Genomic DNA, 27,797 nt, shown 5'->3' with positions numbered 1-27,797 from the left:
TCATATATGCAAGTGAAGGAAGATAAACTAAATCATTGATGGCACTAAATCAATGTACATTCGAAGTCTTAGAAACAACCATCATCAACCCATCACCAACATTCATTTGTTAGACAGTTTGTAAAACAAATCGTGAGTAGAAGTGCAAATCAACCGTCGCAGCTAAATCTCCAAAAGAAATAATCATAAACACATTTCACGTATATAAAACAGCAGACTCAAAACGAAATATACGTACTGAAGGCCACTTCGCACTTGCATTATTTGCAAGCTTTACAGAAATGTATTTCACAGGGGAATCCTAGGTTTAGGTTTCCCTTTAGGAAAGAGGCTATGCTAAAGTTAGTGGCAGAAGTCCTCAAGGCTTTGATCCACTCCCATTTTCGCTTTAAAAAAATCACCTGGTCCAGTTTTAACACCCCGAGAACCACCTTCAGCATTGAGAGATGGAGACATGCCCAAAATACGCGATGTTTTGAATCGATAACATTTCCTCCCCATGTTGGTAAAGATCTTTCGAGAGGGATCTAGAAGTTCCACACAGACTCAGTTAGATAGAAGAAAGACAAAAATAACAACACAGAAAATTCAACGCAGCTGCTAGGTATTTTGTTTCTATGTTTTAGCAACTTCCCGTAATAGCCAGTTTTCAAACATTCTCATAATCAAACCATTAAAATATCTGTAAAGAGAGGTGAAATTGTGTTCTCTAATTAATAAAGGATGTCCATTCTAGAATAATAGAATATGAGAGAAGATTAGATAATTCTAGGGATTTTTAACGATTTAATCCTAGCTAAAATTCTACCAGAATCCCTGAGAATCCTCAAGGAAAAAACTACCTTACATTTTAAAAGAGATTAGCTGACCTATCTTTGAGCCAAAATGGTTCATAGAAATTTCTTCTATTAGTACTGACCCGGGACCTGTAGTTCTACTTGTTATCTTTTGGGAAGTATTGCTTTTATATAGATATTAATTAATTAATACTTTAATCTTGTTTGGCTCATTACAGTATAAGGATAGTAAGAAATTAATTAGTAAGTAGGTTCTGATTTCCTACGTACTAGACTATGATTATATAGGATGGCATTCCGTCACTTCTAAGGAGAAAGATAACGAGAGGATGCAGACTAATCATGATTTAAAAATTTAAACATTTCTAGACTTAGCAGGGATCTATTTCTCTATGGAAACCTAGGTGTATTGGGAAGCTAATGTACGGGACTAAATTGATTTGATTAAACTTAATGTCTACAAAAACCAAAAATAGGATCTTAAGCGTGTTCCAGAGATGACCACAGGAACCGAGGGGATGACTAGGAGGAAGGGCAGACAAAATCTTTGAGTAGAAAATTCTCAAGATTTGCCATAATTAAGAGAACACGGAAGTGTAAGAGCGTACCCATAAGTTTCAGAGTATAAGAATAAGGAGCCAAGACCATTATAAAAAGAAACACGGACATAAAGGGAAACATTTTAAGTCTAAGATTTCGTGATAAAGGAAGTATCAAAAAATTTAATTTTAACTTTTTTTTGATATAAATTAGAATTTCACTAAAAACGCCTAACATAGGGTGTTAGAACCCTTACATCGTTTCTAGTAGGGCCATCCAATGTGTTAGGATTTGCATATGTTGCCTCTGTTACAACTGTAAGAGTAGTTCCGGTGGAATGAGCAAACATCAAGTTTGTTTATTTTGCTCCCACTACGGAATGAACAAACACGAAAAATGGATGTTCAAGTCAACATAACTGTTGATTTGAACACCGAGAAGGAGCACTTAGCGCGCGCCTGTATTAAAAGCGGGCGTGCTTGCCAAAAACTCTGGCATGTGTCACCAAAGCGCCAACGCTTTCACTCCAAACGCGCGTCGTCACTCAAAACGCCAGCACATTTAATAAATACGCCAGCGCTTGTACTAAGAGCGCCAACCGCTCTTTCCGTCCGGCACCATTTTCCCTTTCCTTTCCCTATAAATTCATTTCGTATACAAACTTAAACTCACACCTTCTTCAACAACAGCTCAACACTACATAATTTTCATACCGTCTCTAACTTTTCTTTTTCATTAAAGAGCTAGCTTTCCATTACGATGAAGAAAATAAACAAAATCTTGAAGCTATTTCTACTAGTGGCTCTTAGCCTACCAGCTTCAATAAAATCTTGAAGCTCCAACAACGTACCACTACATTAGTTGAACAGGTTTCCGTGCTAGTGTACCAGCGAGCCTCATGAGGAACCAAACCAAGAACGCCGAAGAGGACAGAGGGGCTGTGATTAATTATCTCGTAACGGGGGTAAGGATAACTCTACCTTCTGTGTCAAACTCTGTAATATTACCCCATCGGGGACTCGAACCTGGGACCTCCTTAAGTGCATGAAACCTGTATGAAACGGGGATGACCAGCTGAGCTAGGTGGCCCGTTTCAGAAAATAGATTTAAAAATCTAGTAAATAAAATAGATTAAAAAATCTAAATTAAATTTTAATTTATAAAAATTTAAAAAAGTAATTTAAGAAAATAATTAAATTTTGCAAACGGATATGTTGACACATCTCCAGGTACGTGTGTAACATAACACACGATACCTTGTTTACCAAGTTGTATTGGTTATTCGTATATTAGGAAACCAGGTCTGTTTAGGAAATATTGAATCTTACAGTTCAAGGAAACTCACGTATATAAACTGTATTCAACTCGGTATGTAATTGTCGAGCAAATCAATAAAAGTTCAGATTTTGTTTATCTTCTTTTCTGTCTGTTACATTCTTGTTTAACCTAAACCTAAAACTAAGTAGTTTTATCTTGGTATCAGCTTGGTTTTAGATCCTCAAAAACCATGTCTATTGAATCCTCAACAATCTCTACACTTATTGATTCAACTTCTTCTTCACAACTTTCAACCATGGCTCATATCCAATTCTCTTAACCTCATCACATCATCACTGTTAAATTGGATGAAACTAATTACTCTTTGTGGCGTGCTCAGTTTTTGCCATATATTCAAGGTTACGATCTTGATGGTCATGTCACTGGTACAAAACCCTGTCCAACACGTGCTCTTGCTGATGAAGTTCCTAATCCAGCGTTTGCTTCATGGACAAAACATGATAAAATCCTGGTAAGTTGGTTATTCTCGTCTCTTACACCTGCTGTTTTTCGTCATGTTCATCGTCTTACAACTTCCAAAGAAATCTGGAACTCTCTTGAAGCTCAATATGCCTCTAAATCTGATGCCAAACTTCACCATCTTCACTGCGAGCTTCGTTCTCTTAAGAAAGGATCAAAAACTATGCGCGAGTATATCAATCATGCTCGACACTTAGTGGATAATCTTGCAGCTGCTAATACAACAGTTACAGAAAAAGAATTCCGTCACTGTCTTCTCGCTCGCCTTGACAGTTCGTATGAGGCCATCGTTACATCCTTGACTACCACGGTGAGTTCTCTAACTGTGGAAGATTTTCTCACTTTTCTCCTCACTTTTGAATTGTGTATAGAACATCAGGCTAAAACGTTGTTTGTTCAACCTGTTGCTAACCTTGTTGCACCATGTCGCAATGCTACATCAAGTTCTTCTCGGTTCTCTGGCGTATACAACTCTTCCCCTACTCAGTTCGCTGCTGCACCAAATCGGTTTAATGCAGCACCAAGCTCCTCCCGGTTTCCTGTGTCCAATCGTCCTCCAGCTCCTCCAGCACAACGTAGCTCACCTTGTTCAGAACTTCCTTGTCAGCTCTGTGGTCGTCCAAATCACGAAGCACCAGACTATTGGAACAGGTTTGATCGAACTTTTCGTCCTTCGTGCCGTCAACCACCAGCTTCCGCACCGCGTGCCTATTCTGCTCAAACTGGTTTATTACCAACTCCACCTTGGAAAACTGAAAGTGGTGCTACATATCATATAACGAATGATTTTTCTCGTCTTCAGTTTTCAACCGAGTACACTGATCCTGATCAAATTCAGATGGGTAATGGCTCTTCTATTCCAATCTCTAATGTTGGATCCTCTGTTTTGGGAACTCCCAACCGTAAGTTGCAGCTTCTAATGTTCTCTTTGACCACAAATTTCTCGTAATCTCTTGTCAGTATCTCGTCTCACTACAGATAATAATGTCTTATTTGAATTTCATCCAAATTTTTTTCTTGTGAAGGATCGATGTACCGAGAAGGTTCTTCTTTGCGGCAGTAGGAGGGGTGGTCTCTATCAACTTTATGATTCATCTAAGTCTCCTAAAGTTTGCAGAGGAGAACGTGCCAGCTTACAAGACTGGCATTTTAGGTTGGGACATCGAATGATGCTTACAGTTCGTAAAGTCGTCTCTCAGTTTTCACTTCCGGTTTCCAGTCAGACTATTAAGTTTTGTTCATCTTGCCATGAACATAGGAGTCATAACTTACCTTTTAATCCTAGTAAAACTATTTATTTGAATCCGTTAGATTTAATTGTCTCAGATGTATGGGGACCTTCTCATATTTTATCTAATGGAGGATACAAATATTATATCATTTTTATTGATGCGTTTAGTCGCTTTACTTGGATGTTTCCTATGTCTCAAAAGTCTTATGTCTTCTCTATATTCTTTTTTTTTTCAAAAGCATGTTGAAAATCTTTTGAATAGAAAAATCAAAAAATTTCAATCTGATAATGCACTAGAGTATCGCAAACTTACTCCGCATCTTCAAAAACTTGGGTTTTTCATAGATTTTCATGTCCACACACTTCTGAACAAAATGGTTTAGTAAAACACCGTCATCGTCATATTCGTGAAATTGGTCTTACAATTCTAAACATGGCTTCTGTACCATCCTCGTATTGGTATTATTCTTTTTACACTGCGTGTTATCTAATGAATCGTGTTCCTTCCACTTATATTAATAATTAATCTCCATATGAAGCTCTTTTTGGTCTTCTATCGGATTACACCTCCCTTCGTTTATTTGATTGTTTATGTTATCCTCACCTACGTCCGTATAGGTCTCACAAAATGGAACCTCTTTCCTCTCAATGAGTGTTTATTGGTTATAATCCATCTCAAAAGGGCTACAAGTATCTCCATATCCCTACGGGTCGTATTTACGTAAGTCGTCATGTTGTTTTTGATGAGACCACTTTTCCCTTTGCCTCTACACCTTCGCCGACATCGATCGATTCTTAGGTAACAAATTCTTCACCTCTATCGGCTTCATTACCACCAGTTTCCGTTACTCGCTCCAATATTTCACATGTGCTGTCAGTTTGCACAGCTCAAGATGGTTCTCAGAATCTTACACGTGGTCCACCACCACAGTGTCAGCGTCAGCACTCATCTCTGCCTAGTTTACGTTTGGATTCAGTGGACGATACTACTTTAGTTGTATCTACAACGCCAACTATTTCAAGTTCAGGGTCAGTCTCAAGTTCCATCATGGAAGGCGTTATCAGTGAAGCTACAATATTAGCCTCGAGATCCACATAGTCAGTATCCACTTTGAGTTCACCTACTGCACCTGCCTTGTCCACTTCAAGTTTACTTCCATCACCATCTTTAACTTCAATACCAGCTCCAACTTCAACTGACGTTTCAGTCCAACGTCCTTCGGCTACACCACCTGCTCTTGAAACACATCCAATGGTTACTAGAGCCAAAGCTGGTATTTTCAAACCTAATTCAAAATATGCACTGGTATATGATTCTCTTCGTGAACCAACTTGTATTTCGGAGGCTCATAAAGATCCAGATTTGAGAGTTTCATCGGATGATGAAATCAATGCATTAATTCGAAATGGCACTTGGACACTAGTACCATATCATCCTTCTATGGATGTTATTGGATCTAAATGGGTATTTCGTATCAAACAGAAGCCTAATGGTGAAATCGAATGTCGTAAGTCTCGCTTGGTTGCTAAAGGATACAATCAACGAGAAGGAATAGATTTTTCTGAAACGTTTAGTCCGGTTGTTAAACCATGTACTATTCGTATTATTATTACATTGGATCTGTCTTCCAATTGGCCAATTCATCAACTTGACGTGCATAATGCCTTTTTACATGGTGAACTTCAAGAAGAGGTATACATGAAACAACCTTCGGGTTATGTTGATTCTCGATTTCCTACACACGTTTGCAAGTTGCATCGTTCTCTCTATGGCCTTAAACAAGCTCCTCGTGCATGGTACCACCGGCTCAGTATTTTTTTATTACAAATTGGGTTTGTCACTTCAAAATGTGACACATCTCTATTTATCTACAATGGTTCCTGTGGTACTATTTATATGTTGGTGTATGTGGATGATATTATTGTTACAGGTTCCAACTCTTCTAGTATCAAATCCACTCTTGATCGTCTGCAACAAGAATTTGCTATTAAAGATCTTGGCTCCTTGTCTTATTTTCTTGGAATTGAAGCGATTCGTACTTCCTCAGGATTGTTTCTTTCTCAACAAAGGTATGCTCATGATCTTCTTATTCAAGCAAAAATGTATGGTTTTAAACCTATTCAAACACCACTTAGTACTTCTGGTGATATCTCTTCTGATCGTAGTACCTTATTAACGGATGCTACTGAGTATCGTAGTATTGTTGGGGCATTACAATATTTAACATTTACTCGTCCTGATTTGGCTTATGCTGTCAATAAGGTATGTCAATTTATGCATGCACCCACTGTTTTTCACTGGGGTATGGTAAAGCGAATACTACGTTATCTTAAAAGTACTCCAACCTTTGGTATACTTCTTCGGCCATCTCCTTCTCTACAGTTATAATTCAGTGCATATACTGACTCTTATTGGGATGGTTCTCTTGATGATCGTCGTTCTACTAGTGGTTATTGTGTTTACTTGGGTGGTAATATTATCTGTTGGAGTGCTCTTAAGCAGAAAACAGTGTCTCGTTCTAGTACTGAACACGAATACAGGGGTCTTTCCATTGCCACTACTGAAATTATGTGGATCCAATCACTTCTTTCAGAACTTCGTGTATCCACTCAATCTCCTCTTGTTCTATGGTGTGACAATCTTGGTGCTACTTATCTTACGGTCAATCCCATATTTCATGCAAGGACAAAGTATATTGAGATTGACTATCATTTTGTTCGTGATCAAGTTGCTTCTAAACTTCTTGATGTCAGGTTTATATCGTCTAAGGATCAAATTGCGGATATCTTCACAAAACCGCTATCCAAGGATCGTTTTTCATCTTTAAGGTTCAAGAGAACCCGTTACGCTTGCGGGAGGGTGTTGACACATATCCAGGTACGTGCGTAACATAACACACGATACCTTGTTTACCAAGCTGTATTAGTTATTCGTATATTAGGAAACCAGCTCCATTTAGGAAATATTGAATCTTACAGTTCAAGGAAACTCACGTATATAAACTGTATTCAACTCAATATGTAATTCTCGAGAAAATCAATAAAAGTCCAGTTTCTGTTTATCTCCTTTTCGGTCTTTTACATTCTTGTTTAACCTAAACCTAAAACTAAGTAGTTCTATCTGGATAACTATCCCAGCTGGTCATTCCATTCCTCAAAGGCGCTCCAGGTTTGAGTTACCAATGGCGCAATATTGCATAATTTAACATGGAAGATTGAGTTAGCTTTCACCCCTTGGGACATAATGAGTCCCGTATCCGTTTCGGCTCCATTAGATTGTTCATGAGGCTCGCTGGTAGGTTAGCAAGACATCATGTTCAAAACTAATGTAGTAGTACGTTGTTGGACGTTAGCTTGTTAGGCTTCCAATAACTATTTTCTTGTAATAGTACCCTTTAAAAATATTAATTTAAAAAAATCAATAAATTTTTAAATCTTTTTTAAAAAATAATAATATTTGAAAAGGTTAACTTTGAACTTTTATACTTTTAAAACACCCCATATCAGGCTAGTTAAGATGGGAAAAGTTATTCATATTCCTAGATTAATCCTCATTTCCCCAGATTATGGGTTCCTGAATTATATATATATATATATATTAATCCATTTTTTTAAGTATGTATATATATATATAGTTTGGGTTCCGCAAGAATAATGTTTTGAGGCATACAAGGTAATGACAAAATACAGTCACTATATGGTAAAATCGATAATAATAATATCTTTACTTCACTAGTGTTAATGATAATAATTAGAATATAATATTAATAATTAGTAGTTAATGTTAATGATTAGTGGTTAATTCAAAGATTATATAGTCTTAGTTGCAAATATTTTTTTTTTGTTTTATTTGAGAGATAGTTAGGTTACGGTTTGTTAAACAAGAAGAATAAGAATATAGGGGTTTGCTGAAATGATAGATAATTAAGGTTTGCTAATACGGAGGTAGACTTCTAAACGAGTGTAATGTCCTTTGTATAAGTTGAATTTGTCAAAAAATTGAATTTTTATAACCTAGATACTGACAGATGAACGGTTCGGCTGATTATTTATCATCCGAACCTATGTTTTCTGAAAATATATCTAGGTTCGGCTGACAAGTTATAAACCGAACTTAACTCTGTAACTGACCAATTCAGGTTCGGCTGATTCGAATAGAAAATTGAATAGCCGAATTAAGCGTGTTCTTTAACAAAATGAAATTCGGCTATCATCTCCATGTTTTATTATCAGTCGAACTGTTCTTGTGAGCCAAAAAAAAGGAAGACCAAAGATCCGGATTCCAATGTGCGGTCTGAAGATAAACCTCTTTGTGCAACGCTTTACGACTCATTTATACTTGTGGTTTTAATCAATGATCAAAAGTTTATGAGTTAACAACTAATCACCGATGAAAAATAAAATCAAAAAGGTTTGATTAATGACAATGATTAAATTAGGTTAGGAATGACAATGATTTTTTATTTTGAAAATAATTTTGGATTTTGGTTAATTTAGGTTTATGTTTTAAATTTAGGTGAAAGATATTTAAGTAATTTAAAATAATTAAGGGTAACTTAGTAATATACTCACTGATGGGACACTCCTTGTGAAAACATCATAAATAGGAAAATGATTTTGTATACCTCGAAACATTTAAATTTTTTGAATATGCCTCAAATCAGGTTTTGACATCTTACTAGTTTTACCGAAGTTCATTTAGATAGAAGGGCTAACAAAGCATTAGACTTGTTGGCTAAAGAAGTGAGAAATTCACCTCAGCAATTTACTAGTTTAGCTGAAGTTCCTTTGTTTTTAATTGCAACAATAGCTTTTGATACTGTCAAAGCTCAAGAGATATGTAATATGAACTCCAATTATGTATTCTTTCTTGAAGATATTAATTATACAAATCCAGTCATCGGACGGACAACTCATTCTGAGCTGATTCCAAATGAGTCTGAACCTACAAATGAGAGTCTTCTCAGTAATGTATCCGGTTATTTTCAAAAATAACTAAATCAGGTTTCTACCCTAATATCTACATTTTAATCTTTATTACGCTTGGTGTATTGTGGATGTTCCGTTTAATAAAGAATGATTTTTTAGGGACCAAGGTTTTTTTGACGGGACCATGGTTTTATTAGGCCACCTTCCATATAGTGATAAGGGGTGTCCTAAAATGTTGAAATGACTAACCTACCCTTAACCTAATTTAATTTAAAACCAAAATAACCGCCTATATATATATAACCACCACCTCTTCCCACCACCACCGCCCATTACCACCACCACCACCTCCAATTATCACCACCACCACCTCCTCCCACCACCACCACCACCGCCAATTTATGAAATGTAACAACATCAATGCAATCACAATTAAGTTCTGTTACATGATAATTTTATCGAGTATAAAAGACGCCAGTCGCAGCCTGATTCTGCCATGGGACCACTCCAGAGGTATTTTCCAACAAACCCTTCACTTTAATTTGATTTTGATTGCTTCAATCGAATAGAAATCATCAAAATAGGGTTTTAATAGGAGTTACAGAGCCATGTTCGGTTAGGCCGATTTTCCAAAAATCTTAGCTTACTAACCGAACTTTTCTTGAAAATGAAGAACACGAAGAATAGTTCGGTTCTATTGGATTTAAAACTAAGTCACCGAACTCTCTGTTCGGTTGTTTCGCAAAAAAATTTAAAACTACAAAGTAACCGAACCCCATCCTTAGAACCGAAAAAAAAACAAATCCAGTCTAACCGAACTGTGTTGTTGTGGCCACTATGTTGAGTTCCAAAATAACCGAACTTAGCCAATAGAGTTCGGTTTTTCGCAAAATTTTTTAAAACTACAAAGTAACCGAACTTAGCCAATAGACGCTGGAACTTCACATTTTTTTTGTTCGTTAAGTTCGGTAACTTCACAATTTTATCGCAGAAACCGAACTCAAACTTCGGTTGCTTAGCTGTTAGGTTCAAGTTTGCGAAAGAACCGAACTTTGTAAACTTATATACTCTTATATTACGTAAAGTTCGGTTATATCAAAAGTGCATGCAGTTTGCGAACCAACCGAACTTTATACACCAAAGTTCGGTTAATTGAGAACCAATCGAACATAACGCTGTAACTCCTAGAAATTCTATTATTAGAGAGTTCGGTAACCTGCGTGTTTGGAATAAGTAACCGAACTACACTTTCAGATGAGTTCGGTTACTTGTTCATCTCACGGGGCAACCGAACTACAGCTTCAGATGAGTTCGGTTACTTGTTCTTCATATAAAGTAACCGAACTACATGTTCAGATGAGTTCGATTACTTGTTCTTCATATAAAGTAACCGAACTGTTCAAAATCCAGTTCAAATCCGGATCATTTTGAAGATTAACAAATATTCTAGGAGAGGATGGAGATGAAAAATCAGATGAGTTTTCATCAATTGAATACTCAAACTTAGTGAACTGAGGAAAAAAAATCTATTTTCCATGTTTTTTTCCTTCATCGTCTCTAACTCTACTCTCTCAATAATTCTACTCAACTAATAATAAACCCATCTTTTAATTTAATCTCACTAATTGTTTTTAACTAAATCATTCATTAATCATAACCTAAAATTAATTAAGAGGGTAGATTAGGTATTAAATAAATAACTAGATGTGGGATGACCTACAATTATTTCTAATGCCTTTACCCAAAATAAAACCATGGTCCCCAGAAAAACCATGGTCCCAAAAAATAGTTCTTAATAAAGAGATTCGGTGAACCATTGTGCTTGGCCATATGGATTCTGGCTGGCCCAACATCAATTAAATTTCTTACCTTTTGTTTACATGGTACTCACACCTACCACCATTGGAGCCTACTACCACCCATTAACGGACAGTTTCTTCTATCTTTCACAGCTACACCACCCACACTCTCTTCTTCCTCAAAATTTGGTCCCATTTTCTGTCCACAATTTTTGTTTTTCACTCTCTCCACACCCACTTGCCCGGAATCAAGATTGTATTCTTCCTGTTTGGACTTTGGACCTTCCAAGTAACAATTCGAATATTCTACAAACTGCTCATTCATTCGTCAAAACTCAGAACTGCTCATTCATCAGGGAGGTTTTACCAGTAAACCAAGAGGTCTCCTTGGAGAGGTAAGAAATTTATTAGGTATCAAATGATTCAAAGATGATGAAAACAAGCTTGGGAAGTTTATTATTGTTGAAGATGGGTATGATTGCAGTTGGTTTGGCTCTACAGGTGAGATGTTTTATGCCTAAAATCTTCATTTTTGTTTCATTTTCATTCTGGGTTTTCGATATTTATTGTTGTTTCTCTAGCAAAAGTCTAATTTTAGGGTCTTTGTGAAATGCCTCTTTTCAGATGTATGGGATCGATTGTTCAAGAAGTCTCCTAAGCCTCCAGAGAAATTATCATTCAGTTATCTGAGTCAGAAATTATTAAAGAGATTCCGAGGTTTCTTATTGGTATTTTGGAGTTTGAATCCCCCCATTACTATTTGTGGTAAGTATCAACTCTTATTTGATGCCGCTTTGTTAATTTGGTTCACATATGAGTTAGATTCTTAGTTCGGTGTCACTTAATTTCCTTTTCCTGTTGTGGGTTCTTTTTAATTTAGGAAAAATCTATTCCGGGTGTGATTATTTTGGTAGTTTTGCCTAACTAATTATGGTTAAATGGAAATAGTTAGTAGCTTTAAAGCTGCAATTAATGTTTACTCTTAGCAATCAATTGTGGCTAGTATAGTGATTTTGTTTATTCAAATTCATCTTACAACTCACGTAGGTTTGTATTATAGCAATCAATTGTGGCTCGTATAGTGATTCTGTTCATTCAAATTCACGTTACAACGCTTACATAGGTTTAATAATTTTGGTTTATATCATTAAAGAAAGTATGTGCAATCTACATTTACTTTTATAGTTTGATAAAATTTTCCAGTGTCTTCAAATCTAAGTACGAAGTGATTTTCCAGCTATTGATATGTTGTCTTTCGGGTTTCTTTAGTTTACAGTAGGTCACGGATATGTGGTTAAGTAAATTGGTGAAACAATATCTGTAGCTTAATTACCCCATGGCAAGGACCGTAACACTCCAAGCTACAAGGAAATTCAAGATTTCTAGGATATTGGGTTTTAAGTTTAGTTTGGGAAAAAGTCTTCAATTGCCTAATCATATTGAAGCTCAGTAGTACACATAAGTGTCGAGTTCAGTGAAAGACTACTAATGAAAACTAGGTCTTACATTCAAATATCAAAATAGTACCATGTTTACATTTTTGTAAGAATATGCTGATTTATTGCATGTTTGGGTTAAGTGAAAGATTTGCTAGAAGGTACTTCGGTATATGTCCTGTATCTAGATTAAAAAAGGACATCATATTTATAAGTTCATATATGGTGGAGCACAGTTGTAACCAGTTACACCTGGGAACTTTGGACGTATTAATTTTCTATCCATTGTTGAAAACAAAATCTTTCTGTCCAAGTAAAATTTTCTATATATGCTTAAAAGTTAATGACTCAGTGTAAAGCATCGTCATTTACTCCGTCCATGCAATCTATAGTTTACAATTTTGCTTTATGAAGCTAATTTTTGTGCTTAGAAGTAGAATATTTTTGAGTATTTAATTTGATTTAGATTTTTGGATTGCACATTAATCTGAAGCTTTATTACACTTACTGGTGAGTTTCTGAATGACACCCATACAAAAGCCTGCATGGTCATAAAAGATGCATGCTTTACAAAACATTTTCCTGTAATTCTTCTTTCCGCCCTATTGATGCATACTCTACAAATGCATTGACATTGTTAATACCATATTGAAAGATGCATACTCTACGAGATCTTACAGAGAACCTTTGTTGTAGTAATGAGGTTCAAACTCTCGGACTTGTGAAGATTAAATTTAAAGATTTAATAAAATTATATACAAAAATATTAACAAAGTGGACGAGAGGTAACCAAGACACTAGAATTCACTATTACACATGAATGATGTCAAATATTTCATAACTCTAATTATCCTTTTAATCCTTTATTTCTTAATCCACAAATAATCGAACATATTCTCAAAAATTAATTGTATCCCTTAAGCATAGATTATCTAACCAAAGCATAACCTATCTAATTGAATCACAACTAATGAAGAAAATTATGTAAACTTTTAAGAACTCTATAAAAGCAGTGATTGAGTGAATTATAATCAAAATATTAGAGAAAATGAAATAGTTATCCATTTTTCATGTGTGAATAACTTCATCAATTTCCTTGGTTACGAGAGAATTAGCCGCTCATCATGTTGGAAACACGCTCAAAAGTTGATTTCATTTATGCTCAAAGGGTTACAAATGATGAATAAGGGACAATTATAATAAAAATCGGGTTTGCAATGCTTATAACTATTGCAAAAGCCGTTACAAAGAGCCGTTACTGTACTGTTGCGTTTTTTAAGTCTGTCTATGATCTGCGACCCACAGTATGAGTCGCTGACACTGTTTAAAAACGACGGTTGTGGCGAGTCTGTTCTTCGTGTTCTTCAGTGTTCTTCAATGGCAGCAGCAGCAGCAGGTGGTCTCTCTGCAAATTCGATTTTTTTGACTCTGTGGTGCTCTAAACTTCTTCCAATCTCTCTGTCTCCATTATATGATATCCCAGCAGCCTATTTATACTCAACAGCCCCCTCGAATCTCGAGTTAAATACCACAAATTCTCTATTATTCGGCAGTAAATAAAAAATATTCTCCGGATATTTTTTTCTTCATCCGAGCATCTGCAGCTGTCCAACCTTCCTTATTTTCCTTCTACACGCCTCTGCAGAGTCCAAACTCCATCCAAACACGAGCAGTACACGTTTCAATTTGTTGTAATCCCATGATGGAGTTTTACGGCCACGTACTCCCTGTTTTCTTCACCACGTCAATTCCAGCCAAACTGGGTCGAAACAAACACCCATACCAGCTTTGTTAGGACATATCACAACTACCCATTAAGTTTCAGCCCTTTAGTCTACCCAGAACTGCTTCAAATTTCGATCGAAACTTCATCCAGTTTCAGTGCTTCTTTTTCACGCCAAATTTAATTTTCAAACGAAGAAGATGGTGCCCCCTAACCAGCTGTAGGGTGGGAATAGCAGCTGCCTTTTGGGGCGCCCCTTAGTAATTGTGATGCCCCTTAACCAAATCTGGGCTCCGTATAGCAAGTGTCCTCCGGGGTGTTCCGAGTGATTTTTCGAGCGATTTTCCAACAACATTTATTTTCCAAAAATACCTAAAAATACACAAAACACCATAATAAGGACGAAAACGAGTACCAACAATACGAAACATTGAGGACAAATTAGACACATAAGTGCGTCTATCAATTACCCCCAAACTTATTATTTGCTAGTCCTCGAGCAAAACTAATAAAAAATAAATAAAACCGAGTTAATCTCGGGAGGGTTTACCAGAGGTGTACCCACAAAACCATTACTTCTAATTGGTCACAAGTATCCAAATAGTTATGAGGACATACATATTCTCAACCTATCTCCAAGTAACTAGAATGCCAGAGAAATTAAAGGTGTCAGCTCTAAAGCTGACTGAAGAAAAGGGAGACACATCCGCAACACTGCTAGATAAAGAGATATCCGCTACGCAGCTAGATAAACATTGTAAGATGCGTCTGCTGCTTTACAGCTGGATACGATTAGGGGAGAGATAAAGATGAGAGGGACATCTGCTACACAGCTGGACTAATTACGTGTGATGAGTTAAACCAGTGCTAGAAAGATCTTGTGCCAGATTGAAAGCGGACTAACAAAGCAACCAAATGTATCTTTCTTCGACTCTCTCATAGTGCTCAGTAGAAACAACGTCTTCTTCGGTCTTCAACTGTTGATGATAAACTGTCGAACCTCATAGAACCTTGACAATTAACTCTTCTCTTCGATTTCTTGCTTGACTTATAGATTTCTACTTCCCTTTAGCCTTATTGAACAAAACGTAACAATGATTTTTTTTTATTTTTCTTATTTTTTTGGAAACAAAAATTACAAGACAACAATTTACATGGCCATGGGAGAAGGACTTTCAAAACTTGGATTTTCGCAACTTGTGATGTCTTGGTATCATGGATTCTAACAACTTATATCATTTGCTCTTATAACTTCAACTTTGATTTTTGAATTATTCTTATCTATTGTTGCTTCTAAACCTAAAACGTCTTCAACTTTCTTCATAGATTTTGATGTCGCTCCGCTTGTTGATGATGATAAGTTTCTACTGAGAGAGAGTCGCAATCCAGTAACTAAGACTACATTGTGAGGTTGCTTTGTCTTTCTGGCATTTCCTGACCTACTTTCCTTTCCATCATGTATGGTTAGGTCCATCACGGTTACCCTCTAAAAGGAACAAGTTCTCTCCTGAATTTCAAGGATCTCAATGTCTTTTTCTCTAATGTCTCAAAGGTTGTTATCCCTAGCATTCCAATTTCTATCTTTTCGGTGAGAAACAGTATGTAAACTTAGCTAACCAGATACCATGTGACGCTAGAAGTTTCAAAAGTGCAACTAAAAAGTTTCTCCCATACCCCCAAACTTAAATCTAACATTGTCCTCAATGTTCTAACGATAAAATTAAAAGCATATGAACAAAGAGAAACTGTTACCATTTGAAGCAAAAGAGTTCAGGAAAGATATTACCGTGTTGCATGAGATTGGGTTACCTCCCAAGAAGTGCTAAGTTTAAAGTCTTCAGCCAGACTTCGGAAGGAATTAATCACCTCATATAATCATATAGAAGTAGCCGGAATAAGTTTGGGTCATCTGGATCAAAAAGTGCTAACCACAAGAAGAGGAAACTGCAACAGACCAAGAAGATACCAAACATACCCTTATTTAACTTTTTGTTTAAGACAACTATCTCTAGTTGTGGCTCAGGTCCAGACTCTATAAAAGGGTCTAAATAAAATGCTTTCATAGGTTGGACTTCCTCAAAAGAAGGATTCTTAAGATCAGGTTGTAGAGTCTGGAAATACTCAAGTAGGAACTTAGAAGCACATAACAATAACCTGAACAACTGCGGATCCTTAAAGTCAATTAGACTTGACTCACAAAACTGACCACAATGAAAGAGTTGGTCTTCCTTAAGAAAATGTCTCGACCCTATTCTCCTAAAGTAATTAGGTTTAGTCTCAAAACTTAATAACCGACACATCTTAAAATCAAATGTTCCCACAATTGGAAGAAAATTTGTTGGTGGGAAAACAATGTCAATCTTGGTATCATAGCCTGGGTCAACCACATCAACCAGAGGATGGGTTTCTAACAACTGAGCTTCTCTTTAGACATCATTAGGTTCAGGAAAAAATATACGAAGATAATCTTGTAAGATGGTTGAGGCACAAATGTCAAGTCCTACACGAGGGAACTTTTAAGAGTTAAAGCACACGGAGAATGATAATCACCCCCAAACTTAGAGTTTTCCGTGTCTCTAGAAAGACTAGTCACAACTTCCCTAATTTTCTAGGTCATCGGATTCCCGAAAATGGTCAATTGATTCTTTTAAGTCGGGTTCATCCTCACTCATTTCTACGAGTTCATTTTCTTTTTCTAAGTCTAATGTTTCTAAATTTCTAGACTCTAAAACAATATTCTCAGAATAAACTCGTTCCTCAAAACTATCATCGGCTTCGTAGACAGGAAATACTACATCATCTAAAACGGGGGTATCTCTAGTCAAATCCTCGTCCTTTTGAATAGGTGAATAATTATAAAAATTATTTGAATTTGAACTAGAAATAATATTATCATCGTAAAGCTTAATTGGAGTAACAAATTCCTGATCACTATGCCTACATATTTCATGTTCTTCATCGATACTATCCTCATCATAATCATCATTATAATAACATGAAAATGATCGAACCTCATCAAAACAAGTAGTGTTACCAATTCTAACCTCGTCATCTTGATTATGAAAATAACTATCCTCATTTTTAAGGGTATTATTGGAAACACTATATTGGAAAGTAAGATTACTTCGAGCAAGTCTTTCGTTCGTCTCAGCCATCAGCTTGAGGGATTCCTCTATAAAAAGTTCTCTTTCGTCAAAAACTAAGTTATTCATTTCTGCTAACTTACGTGTCGACTCATCTAACTTCCTGAGGGACTCTTCTAAAGGAGGAATAGGAACAGAGGGATCATAAAAAGGACTACTTTTCAATAGTTTGATTGTATCCTCTAGAGACGAAGAACCAGTAATATAATCTTCTTGCTCGTAAGACTGATGCATGTGTGGATAGTAATTGGGCTCACCAGGGTATGACCCATATCCTTCCAAAGGATGGCGTTCCCAACCACTATTCCCAATATGGTCATAAAAAGGATGATGTCTGTATTCAAATTCAGGTCGATAATTATTGTATTAGCTTCTATCGTACCAGTTCGACATTCTTAATTGCAAGGGAATTCTACACAATCACAAACAAGGCTAACTCGACCAAATCAAACCTATAAAATCTAGCAAACAACAAGCATGATGGCTCCACTTAGATTGTTTCTAGACCAGCTTCTAATCTTTCGAAAAGGAATTCGTTACAATCTGAGCAAGCCTCTCTGGAAGTAAGTTGAATTGAGACGAGGGAAGCTGTGAGGAGCTTTGATACCCAAGGTCTCACCGTTATTATAGTAAATAGGGCAAAAACAATTATGACCAGCTATGGAGCGGTTTTTTTTTTGTAGACCCGCTACACAGCTGGTCATAATATGCAAGAAATTCCTAAAACAGAAAAATAAAACATTAACCACTCCCCCACACTTAAATGTTACATTGTCCTCAATGTAATTGAGTCATCCAATTCAAAACTTAAGATGGGAAATCCATAAAATGCAAAAAAGTAAACGAAAATATAAAAATAAAAATAAAAATACACCTACTGGAATGTACAAAAAGGATCCCCGTACACTAATAACCTGAAAACTTGGGGATCGACCCAAAATACAATATTTACAAACGACATCTTCACATTTATGTCATGAAAACGTGGAGACGCTGAAACTATCAAAAACCAAGATTTACCCCTAAACCAAGTTTTTACTGCACAAGGAAGTGCGTAAAGAACAAAATATGGGAATTCTATTGAGACTGGGGAATTATCAATCGGCTCATGCACTGTATCAGGAATAGGCAAGTCCTCTGGGTATTTAGATGCAAAGTAATCCAACAAAAATTTTGAAGCACATAATTCTAACCCTAAATTAGGTAACTTTTGGAAGTCTAGGGGACTAGAAACAACCTCTAAGTTGGGTGAAAGATCTTGCGAGATAGATTCTTCTAATAAATTAGACAAATCATCTACACAATCATTCACAGGGTCATCTAAAAATTCTGCCTCGATCAGAGAGTCACTACAGTCATCATCATCATTAAATAATTTTTGGCATTCCAGAATTCTCAATCTTAGTTCCAAGCTAAGTGGTGTGTGTTTATAATACTTCTCATATATCTCTAGAGGGGATTCTTCACTTACCACATGTGGATCAAAAACTCCATACCGTTGCCTACGCTTATATTCAGCAAGCGCCATCTCAGATGAGGTTTCCAGATAATTTGACTTTCTACGCTTATACTCCGCCAGCGTCATCGTAGGTGACGTCTCCTCAGAAGAAGGCATCATCCTCAAAAAGTCCCTGAAAAGAAATACAAAAAGAAACGCATAAAAAGGAAAAAGAAAATCTAAAGAAAATACTATAAAAACTAAAAAAAAGAAAGAAAAACTAAAAACAAATCCGCGTCGGCGGCGCCAAAATGACTTAGATTTTTTTTGATTGTCGTTGTAATTGTAGTAAATAGGGATTCGAACTCTAAGACTTGTTAAGATTAATTTAAAGGAATAAAATAGAGAGTTACTGGGTCTAGGATTCGGCCAAACTCATATCAAGAGGTTCAATTATTCATTCTCAAACAATTATCGCTCAATAAATAAAACAATATTGACTCTTATTTTTGCCAAGGTAGATTCTCCAAACATTAGTTATAAATCGTAAGCATGGGACATCAAACATCTAAGCAAGCACGACCCATCTAATAAAATGATAACTAATTTTTTCAAATCATATTTCAATTAAAATTAATGCAAAAGTCTTATAAAGAATTAAATAATTTTACCCATGTATGAAATTCGTCTTCCTCCGTCGACCCAGTGTTCGGGTTTAGCTTCTCATGATAAATACAAACTCAAAAATATAATTTATAGCTCAAATGGTATTTTTATTAAAGAAAACTAATAATACAATGAATCTGCAACGCTGTGTCGGCGTTACAGAAATCACTGTTACAATAGATGTTGCAAATACAAATTAAGCGTGCCAGACAGACTGTTACAAGTACTGTCAATAAACGACAGTTTCTTGCGACAGTCTGTAGGCGTCAAAGCTCTTCTTCTTCTTCTCTCTGCAGCAGCAGAGAAGTCTATTTTCTTCCCCAGACTCTCGATATCCTTTATCTGTTTACCAACTATCTTTTTATACTCCACAACATCCAAATATCCTCAGTTTAATGCAGAATATTTTCTCTTTAATCCATTATTCTCACTGCCATTACACGAAGATTATTTCTTTCTCTTCATGCGTTAACTGTCTTGAAAACTTCCCAAACTCTGTTGATATGATAAATATATGGATCATGGGAGAATATCCTCTCTTAACTGCACTTAACTTCTGTATTAAACTCACCAGAAACCCAACCATAAACCCGAAGATATTTCTTCCCTCTTTTATAAAAATCGTGTATATATCTTTCCTTCTTCGGAATTATGCACCTTACCAATCCTGTCATGCCGCTATAACTTCAGCCAAATCCATTTGCACGAATAAATCACACAAAATCTTACCAAAAATCTGCAACAAAATCATCCACAATAACTCAACAAAATCTATGAAATATCTTCATCCTCAATTTCTTCTAACCAGTGATAATTTCCTTCCTTTCTCGATTCAAATGCAATTACCACCCCTGTTTACTCGAAACAGGATGGTATCTATCCATATCCGAGAGTAAATCCCCACAATATCTCCTCAAATCAATCCCAAAAATATTCGCAGAAACAGATTCATTTTTCCCGCCAAAACCTTGTGTTCTTGGTGATGAAGAAGGGTGCCCCGTAATAATTTGAAGGGTGCCCATAGCGGTGGGGTGTATATAACAAATCAGGTAGCCCCTTAGCCAGTGGAGTGCCCCATAATAATAGGTTACCCCTTATCCAAAATTGTGAGTTCGAATAACAAGTGTCCTCCGGGGTCCAAAAACCACTTTTCGAGCAACTTTTCCATAAGAGCTTATTTCCTTGAAAAGACTTAAAACAATATTATTAGTGATAAAATGAGTTATAGCTCATGTAATTATGGGTGAAAATGCGTCGCACTTGCGTGTTCATCAGTAAGCATAAATTTGGTTAATACCATACATTACTGGGATCGTGTTGTTGACTTATAAGTTATATCTTCTTGAGTCTGTAGAGATACGACGAGGAAACAGGATAATAAAAGACAAAAGACATATTGATGATGATAAATGTAGTAGATTCAAAAGACTTAGCTTATGCTTCTTTTGCATTACCCCGTCTTGGATTGTGTTTACTGATGGTAAACATTTGATGGATGAGGCTGCAACGAATCAATGTATTGTGAAACCCTTGAGATTGTCTTAGATATCAAGGACGGGTTGGATATTTCTCATCGCCCTTTTTTGTTTCCTTTCAATCTAAAAATTTGAACACCCTTACATCTTTGTGTGAAGGCTTTAATCTGAATGTACCTATCTTTGTTATGAAATTATGAAATGGTTGAGTTTCTGAAGGCTAAAGTTTACTATGCCCTGAAGGAATTACCAGCTTTTACTTTGGTTGGAGGTGGTTCCCCAGTTTATTGTCTTAACAGTTCAACAAAGTGCAAGTTTCCTGTGTTTGATTACCTGCAATATGCTTAAATAGTTCTTTTTTTCTATGTACCACAGTTCATCTGGCGAAGAAAATGAAACAGTGAGAGCTGATAAAACAACTCCTTGAGCTAAGAAAATCTGGAGTTACAAGCAACATAAGTCTCAACGTGTTCTTCTTTGGCTAAGAGGGTATTTGCTTGAGGAAATTATGGCTTACGACTTGACTTGGTGCTGTTTTGTGCTCAGAACTCGAGGCTTTGTAAGTCTCTAGAGAGGAATAGCAAAATAAATAGACAAAGAGGAACTTAAGCTTACAACAACTACAAAGAAGAAAGGTGCAATCTTGGGTTTTCAAATTCAGAGTCCACCAAAGAATTAATAAATCTCAGTTGTTGTTTCACATTCTTTTTCATTTACAGGACTAGCAGGCAATCCTTGCTAAAGTTGTACTTGTTGTGGTTGGTGGTTTGGAACCTCATTCATTTTATGGTTATTGCATTTTGAATCCCTAATTACCATCACTTTGGAAGTGACTGCAACCTTATGGCCCGTGTTAACAGTAGGGAGTTGATTATCTTCAACGGAACAAAAGTAATGGTAAATGTGAAGGAATTTCATGTCATGTTGGTATAACCTTGCTCAATGGGTTTATGTCTAACATCTTGGATTCTTCTCCGAGGCTACGAATTCCGTAATGCAAATGCTACCACCCACCCGGTGAGCTTTCTTACTTGCTGCATGCCGGACAAATATTACAGATTCAAAAACGAACAAGCTAATGACCCACAAATATCTAGTTTCCTATGGTTTGCAAATTCGATAAGATGGGTGATAATACATAGTTACATACAGTTTTGGTTCCTAGTATGATGGTTCCAAGGTTGGATTTGGCTTTTTTTTTTACTTCAAGCTTTGTTTAGACAAGAAAGAGACCAAGGTGCCAAAGTTTTACCAATTGGATTTGTAAGATAGAAAATGACCGTGACTTAGAGACAGTAAGAGAAGTAAATTTTATATTCAAGAACACGTGTCCACATATAAAAGAATGCAAAGGGAACTTTGTCGTTTTCCCTCTTGATGCTTCTTTGCCATATTTAGTTTCAGTCCAGAAAGTAATACTGAAACTATAATTCCCCAAACAAAAACCCTAAACCTTTATAAAATCATTTCAGCCAAAAAAAACAGATCTTGAGCGCCTCCACCTTAAAAAAACCTCTTCTCCTCATCATTTAATCAGGTCTGTAGAGTTACAGAAACATGGAGAAATCTATTTCAGTAGCAAGGAAAAGAAAGTTTGTGCAACTGGATACTAGATCTTACTCATTTCATGTAGTGTTACCGAATGGAGTGAGCGTTATTGTTAAGTTAGAAAGGTCAAGAGATGCAGTAGTATCAGTCCAAGAATTCAAGACTCTGGTGAGAGCAGAGAATGAGTATGTGAGAAAAAGCATGGGTGTCACTTCTGTGAAGAATAGAAGAAAGATCTTCTGGTGCAGCCCAAATCTGTGTTTCAAATATCATGGTCTGAAACTTTTCAAGTTGTTCTTGTGTTTGTTTGAACATGAGAAAATGCACAATTTAATACTTGATGTGAGTGATTATCTTGATTTGATATTTTCTGGATTTGATTTCACATATATATATATATATATTGATTTCTTCTTTGCTATTTTTGGCAGGATGGACAGATAAGTATTGGGATGGGGGATCTGGAAATTCCAAGGTTTTGCCCTGGCCCTGCTATTCAAGGTAACTTTTTACTTTTATCTTTATATACCCCTTTACAATTTATCTCCAGGAAAAAAAAAACAGTAAAAAATAGTAAAATTGCTGGACATAAGAGATCTGTTCATGAGGAGATTGATAATGGTGATGTGGAGGTTCCTGGTCTTGATTTCAGGGTTGGATTTTGGGGTTCACCAGGTGCAAACATAAGAGTTTGAGGGATTTTTTTTTTGCCTTTTCTTATAGCCTTAGATGGAGGAATTTCAGATACTTAACATTTTGGAAATGTGAATTTTTAACATCTAAGGATTTTGATTTATTTACTGCAGACAATTAATTTGTGGTGATAAAAATTGGTTTGTGCTTGTTAATCTCTTTTAATTTTGGATTTTCAATGGTGATAGTCACAAATGTGTATTTTAGGTCCAGGCTAACCCCATTGGAGTACTTTTTCTATGTGAAAAACTTTGAATTTCATTTATCTATTTCCTGTGTCTTTGTATTTCTGACTCACTAGGTTTTGGGCTGGACTCAATTTTGAGCTTATTTAAGCCGTTAATTCGAATCTACTGTAACTTGAATAGATTAGGATTCTTTTGCACATCCTTGCCCAACTTGTTCACTTTATATACTACTGATTTTAGACCTCAAACCCGCCTGATATAATTGATCCTTTAGAACTAGAATACGACATCAGATGATTTTTGCGGATAGCATTATGAATTGGAATACTTATGTACAGTTAAAGGCTTAGGATTGTTTTACACCATTGCGTTCTTTGTCCTACATGTACATTACTTGCAGTTTTGTAACCTTAGAACTGATTTATGGGAATACCACTGTGAATATGATTGTGGAACGGAGAAATATATCTTAGAGCTGGGACTAGGCATTACTAGTTTGGGCAGGGTAATGCATGGTTCAGGGAAAGTTGGAGCTTTCTTGAGTTATCTCAGTATTGTCAGTATGCTTTAGCTCCTAGGCATTTCTTAGATTTGACCCTTTTCGTATGGTAGAAGTGATCTCCCCCAAATTATAATAGTCTATATATTTGTTTATGCAGGGCGTCTTGGGACTGTCATTTTAGGACTGCCTTTAAGTAGAGGAAGAATAGCATTTGGATCAGACACTCGCTGCACTTACAAAAATGGCTCATTGGTGGTGCTGGACTCATGGGGTATGATTCATCGAACGTCTTAAACAGCCTTCTCTATTTATAAAATGTAGTTTTACATGGTCATTTCGTATGGGGAATGAAAATACATCCCTTTATTCGTTCTCCGAATGATAAACCTATTACTAAATTGTTTTCAAGACGCAAACTTCTAGCTAGGTTACAGTCTGATAAACCTTGTTTTCAAGATTGTATAGTTCATGAGGTTTTGTTGTTGATTTTAGAACCTTGTTAGTTTCTAGAATTTGTAACCGTTTATATAATGTAACAGTCGAATATCAAAGCCCCAAGCTGCTCGGGGTGGATGCAAATTGTTCAATGGCTACTTGTGGTGACGAGACATACAACTTGAAGGTGCACCGGCAGGTGGCCAATAAGGTAATTCTCCTATCTTAAAATTACTTTAAAATTACTTAATTACAATTGTACAAAATACTTAAGTTGTGAATTTAAATGGTTTTGATGTAGGCAATGACCGAAATGCGTACAGCAGACGGATTAGCAAATCTAGTCGAGGAAACCATGCGCACATACTACCGTAAATCCATCAATTCAGGTACACTGTCTACATTGTTTACATCTTATAAAGTGTTTTATACTAGTATTTTCTAAGCCACTGCTGTTACAATTCAGAAATTTGCTGAATCACACATTTTATTGATTGAATAGCCAAAACAAAGCCAAAGTTAATACAAGACTAAACTGACTCGGGACTTACAAAATAAGTAACTAAAATAAAGCCTTTTACATTTTAACAGAATCTATAATAGGGAACTCCTGACATTTCAATTCTTTTTAAACTCTGAGGCCTGCCCAAATGTATTATTCTTTCTCCAGCACCCAAAGTTGCTCCTTTTTTTTTGCCAAAGTGATTGCAGTAAAGTTTATCACACTAAGGCAATAAATGAATTTAATTTCTTCAAACTTCTGCTTTACCTTCAGCCATAGCTTCAAATCAGACTGAATTATTACCTTATTGCATTCCATAGAGATAGCCCATTCAAGAGCACACAGAACTGCATATTCTCCAGCTATAGCTTTGTCTGCCACTCCCACACCACCTGTTAGAGTACCTGGCTTTTGTAGTTCCTAGCAATCACTCCATTACCAGCATTTCCTGGATTCCCAAAGGAAATTCCAGCACAACAAAGTAGTATATAACCTTCTGCAGGAGCTGACCAGAATGATTCCTTAATATAATGAAATTTAATACCTCTATCACCAGTTTTAAAGAAATATATCACTCGAGCATCATAATCCTGTCCCCATTTATTTCCTTTCATTCTATAACTTCCTTCCTGAACAATTTTGTATATTCTGCTTTTAAAAACATAACTTCTTCAAACAGTTTTTTATTCCTTTGAAACCACAGTTCTCTCATAGTTGCACAGGCTGCTGTCATCCATAGTTCTTGTATGATTGGGCTTTTATTCTTTGCTGCAACACAAATGTCTTCAAAAGAGCCAGGGTTTTTGAATCCAAAAATTAAACAAAGCCAGGACCAAATACTCCTACTGAAGTTACAATTCCATAGTGTTTGACACCTACTGTCTTGATCTTCTTCACAAATGCAGCATCTAGAGACAATTTCATAACCCCTCTTCCCTCTTTTTCATTTCCTCATCATCCAAATATTGCTACCACTGCAAGAATGGTTTCCAAATATGAGCTGGCCATGTAAGTTTTGGTTCTCTAACTCTAAATTTTTCCACTGCTACTACAGCTGTGACAAATTGTCCATTTTTGTGACCACTCCATGTCTTCTCCTCCACCAATTTCAGGCAACCTGTCATTTGATATGAATGACTGCAGCTCCAATGGCACAAACCAAGCATTATCTACCATTAAATCTTTAAGCCAGTTTGTAACAGTATTGATCCTAACATGGATGTTGTTATGTGCAGGGATTTTCTTAGGTGTCATCGAGGATGGCAAAACAAGATTTTTTCATCACAAGACATACTCGGGACATCCAAATTTGTTGACGCAATGCGGAAATGTGATGGGTTTATGGAAATGAATTTAGGAAGAGAGGTTGGTTAATTGAAAGGTGAGGCTTATATTAATATGAAAATGAAAATATTACAAGAGGCTTGTGTAGCAACTTTGGCTTACACTAGTTGGTTACAAAGAGGCACTTTGGTTCTTACTCTAAACTCTAGCTTTCACTCTAACTCTTGTTTACTCACTTGAGTTTTTGATTGTTGTTAGATGATCATAAATGAATCCATCCTATGCCTATTTATAGGCTTCATGACCAACTACTTACTTCTCTAGATAGTTCTATCTAGACTCTTCTTTACACTCTCAACTTAGATATTACAGGAAAATTTTAGAGAGAAGAATTCTCTAGATAATACTTGATGTAAAGAAGGCCTAGAAGATTCTAGTATTGGGCTTTACTTAGTGTAGATGATTATTTGGGCTTTACTTATTCGGTTTTCACAAATTATGTTTTTAACACCCTCTCTTAATTTGTGATGTTAAGTTTTTCTCTAAAATGATTGAATTTATCCACCGTGACTGCTTTTGTGAAAATGTCCGCATTTTGTTCTTGCGTCGGACAGAATTGGAGCTCGATTTCCTTGTTCTCTACCAACTCTCTGATGAAGTGATGTCGTAGCTCTATATGCTTCGTCCGTCCGTGGAACACTGGATTTTTTGTCATTGCAATTGTAGACATATTGTCACAGTAGATAGTCGTCGGCTGCTTTTTCCTTTGTTATAGGTCGGTCATTATTCTTCTCAACCATACTGCCTCACATGCTGCACTTGTTGATGCTATGTACTCTGCTTCGACTGACGATAGTGCCACCGTACTTTGTTTTTTAGAACTCCAAGAGATAACTTTTGTTCCCATACAGAAAACATAGCCTGATGTGCTCTTTCGGTCTTCAATAGAACCTGCCCAATCGCTATCTGTGAAACCAATTAAATCATTATCTTTTTCTCTTGTATATTTGATGCCAAAATATTTTGTTCCCTTGATATATCGAAGAATTCTTTTTGCGGCTGCATAGTGTAACTTGTTTGGATCGCTCATAAACCGAGAAACAATACTTGTAGCATTGACGATGTCTGGCCTTGTATTTGTTAAGTAGATCAGTGAGCCGACTAGACTTCTGAATAAGGTTGGATTAACTTTTGTCGCTCCATCATTTTTTACCAATTTCTCATTGGTACCCATTGGAGTTGCAATTGGTTTGCAATCCATCATGTTGAACCTTTTCAGTAAGTCTTCTGCATATTTTTCTTGGGAAATGAATATTTATTCGGGAGATTTTTTTACTTGAATCCCAAGAAAATATCGCATAAGTCCTAAGTCTGTCATCTCATATTCTTTCATTATCTCCTTCTTAAATTTTTCTGCCATCTCTTGTTTTGTACTGGCATAAATTAAATCATCGACGTAGAGACAGACGATTAGAAAATCTGTACCTTGTTTTTTGATGTAGAGTGATGGCTCACTTGTACTTTTCTCAAATCCATTATCCCGGAAATACTTGTCGATTTTGTTATTCCATGCACGCGGTGCTTGCTTGAGACCATATAGTGCTTTGCGGAGACGATATACCATTTTTTCTTTTCCTTTGCAGACATATCCTTGAGGCTGTTCGACGTACA

General features: G+C 36.2%; 1 protein-coding gene and 1 long non-coding RNA gene across 2 annotated transcripts; both read left to right on the top strand.

Moving 5' to 3' along the window:
* Positions 1-11,228: 11,228 nt before the first annotated feature.
* LOC113293737 lies at positions 11,229-21,699 on the top strand. The gene is made up of 3 exons (XR_003332516.1): positions 11,229-11,594; positions 11,718-11,858; positions 21,350-21,699. It is a non-coding gene; the product is annotated as an uncharacterized LOC113293737 (long non-coding RNA).
* Positions 21,700-22,460: 761 nt separating this feature from the next.
* On the top strand, positions 22,461-26,593 carry LOC113293736. Its single transcript, XM_026542274.1, has 6 exons — positions 22,461-22,864; positions 22,954-23,023; positions 24,063-24,176; positions 24,445-24,551; positions 24,642-24,729; positions 26,078-26,593. Exons 1-6 carry the CDS (start codon positions 22,532-22,534, stop codon positions 26,191-26,193), a joined length of 828 nt encoding a protein of 275 aa, XP_026398059.1. The 5' UTR covers positions 22,461-22,531; the 3' UTR covers positions 26,194-26,593.
* Positions 26,594-27,797: the final 1,204 nt, after the last annotated feature.

The sequence above is a fragment of the Papaver somniferum genome, chromosome 7, assembly GCF_003573695.1.
Source record: "Papaver somniferum cultivar HN1 chromosome 7, ASM357369v1, whole genome shotgun sequence".
Classification (NCBI taxonomy): domain Eukaryota; kingdom Viridiplantae; phylum Streptophyta; class Magnoliopsida; order Ranunculales; family Papaveraceae; genus Papaver; species Papaver somniferum.
Note: the sequence above shows the minus strand (reverse complement) of the source record. Positions and strands in the feature narration are given on the sequence as shown.

Coding starts and splice junctions, on each gene's coding strand:
- LOC113293736 (XM_026542274.1), top strand. CDS start 22,532: ATGGAGAAATCTATTTCAGTAGCAAGGAAAAGAAAGTTTGTGCAACTG. Junction 23,024..24,062: donor CCCTGGCCCTGCTATTCAAG/GTAACTTTTTAC, acceptor TTGTTTATGCAG/GGCGTCTTGGGACTGTCATT. Junction 24,552..24,641: donor ACCGGCAGGTGGCCAATAAG/GTAATTCTCCTA, acceptor GTTTTGATGTAG/GCAATGACCGAAATGCGTAC.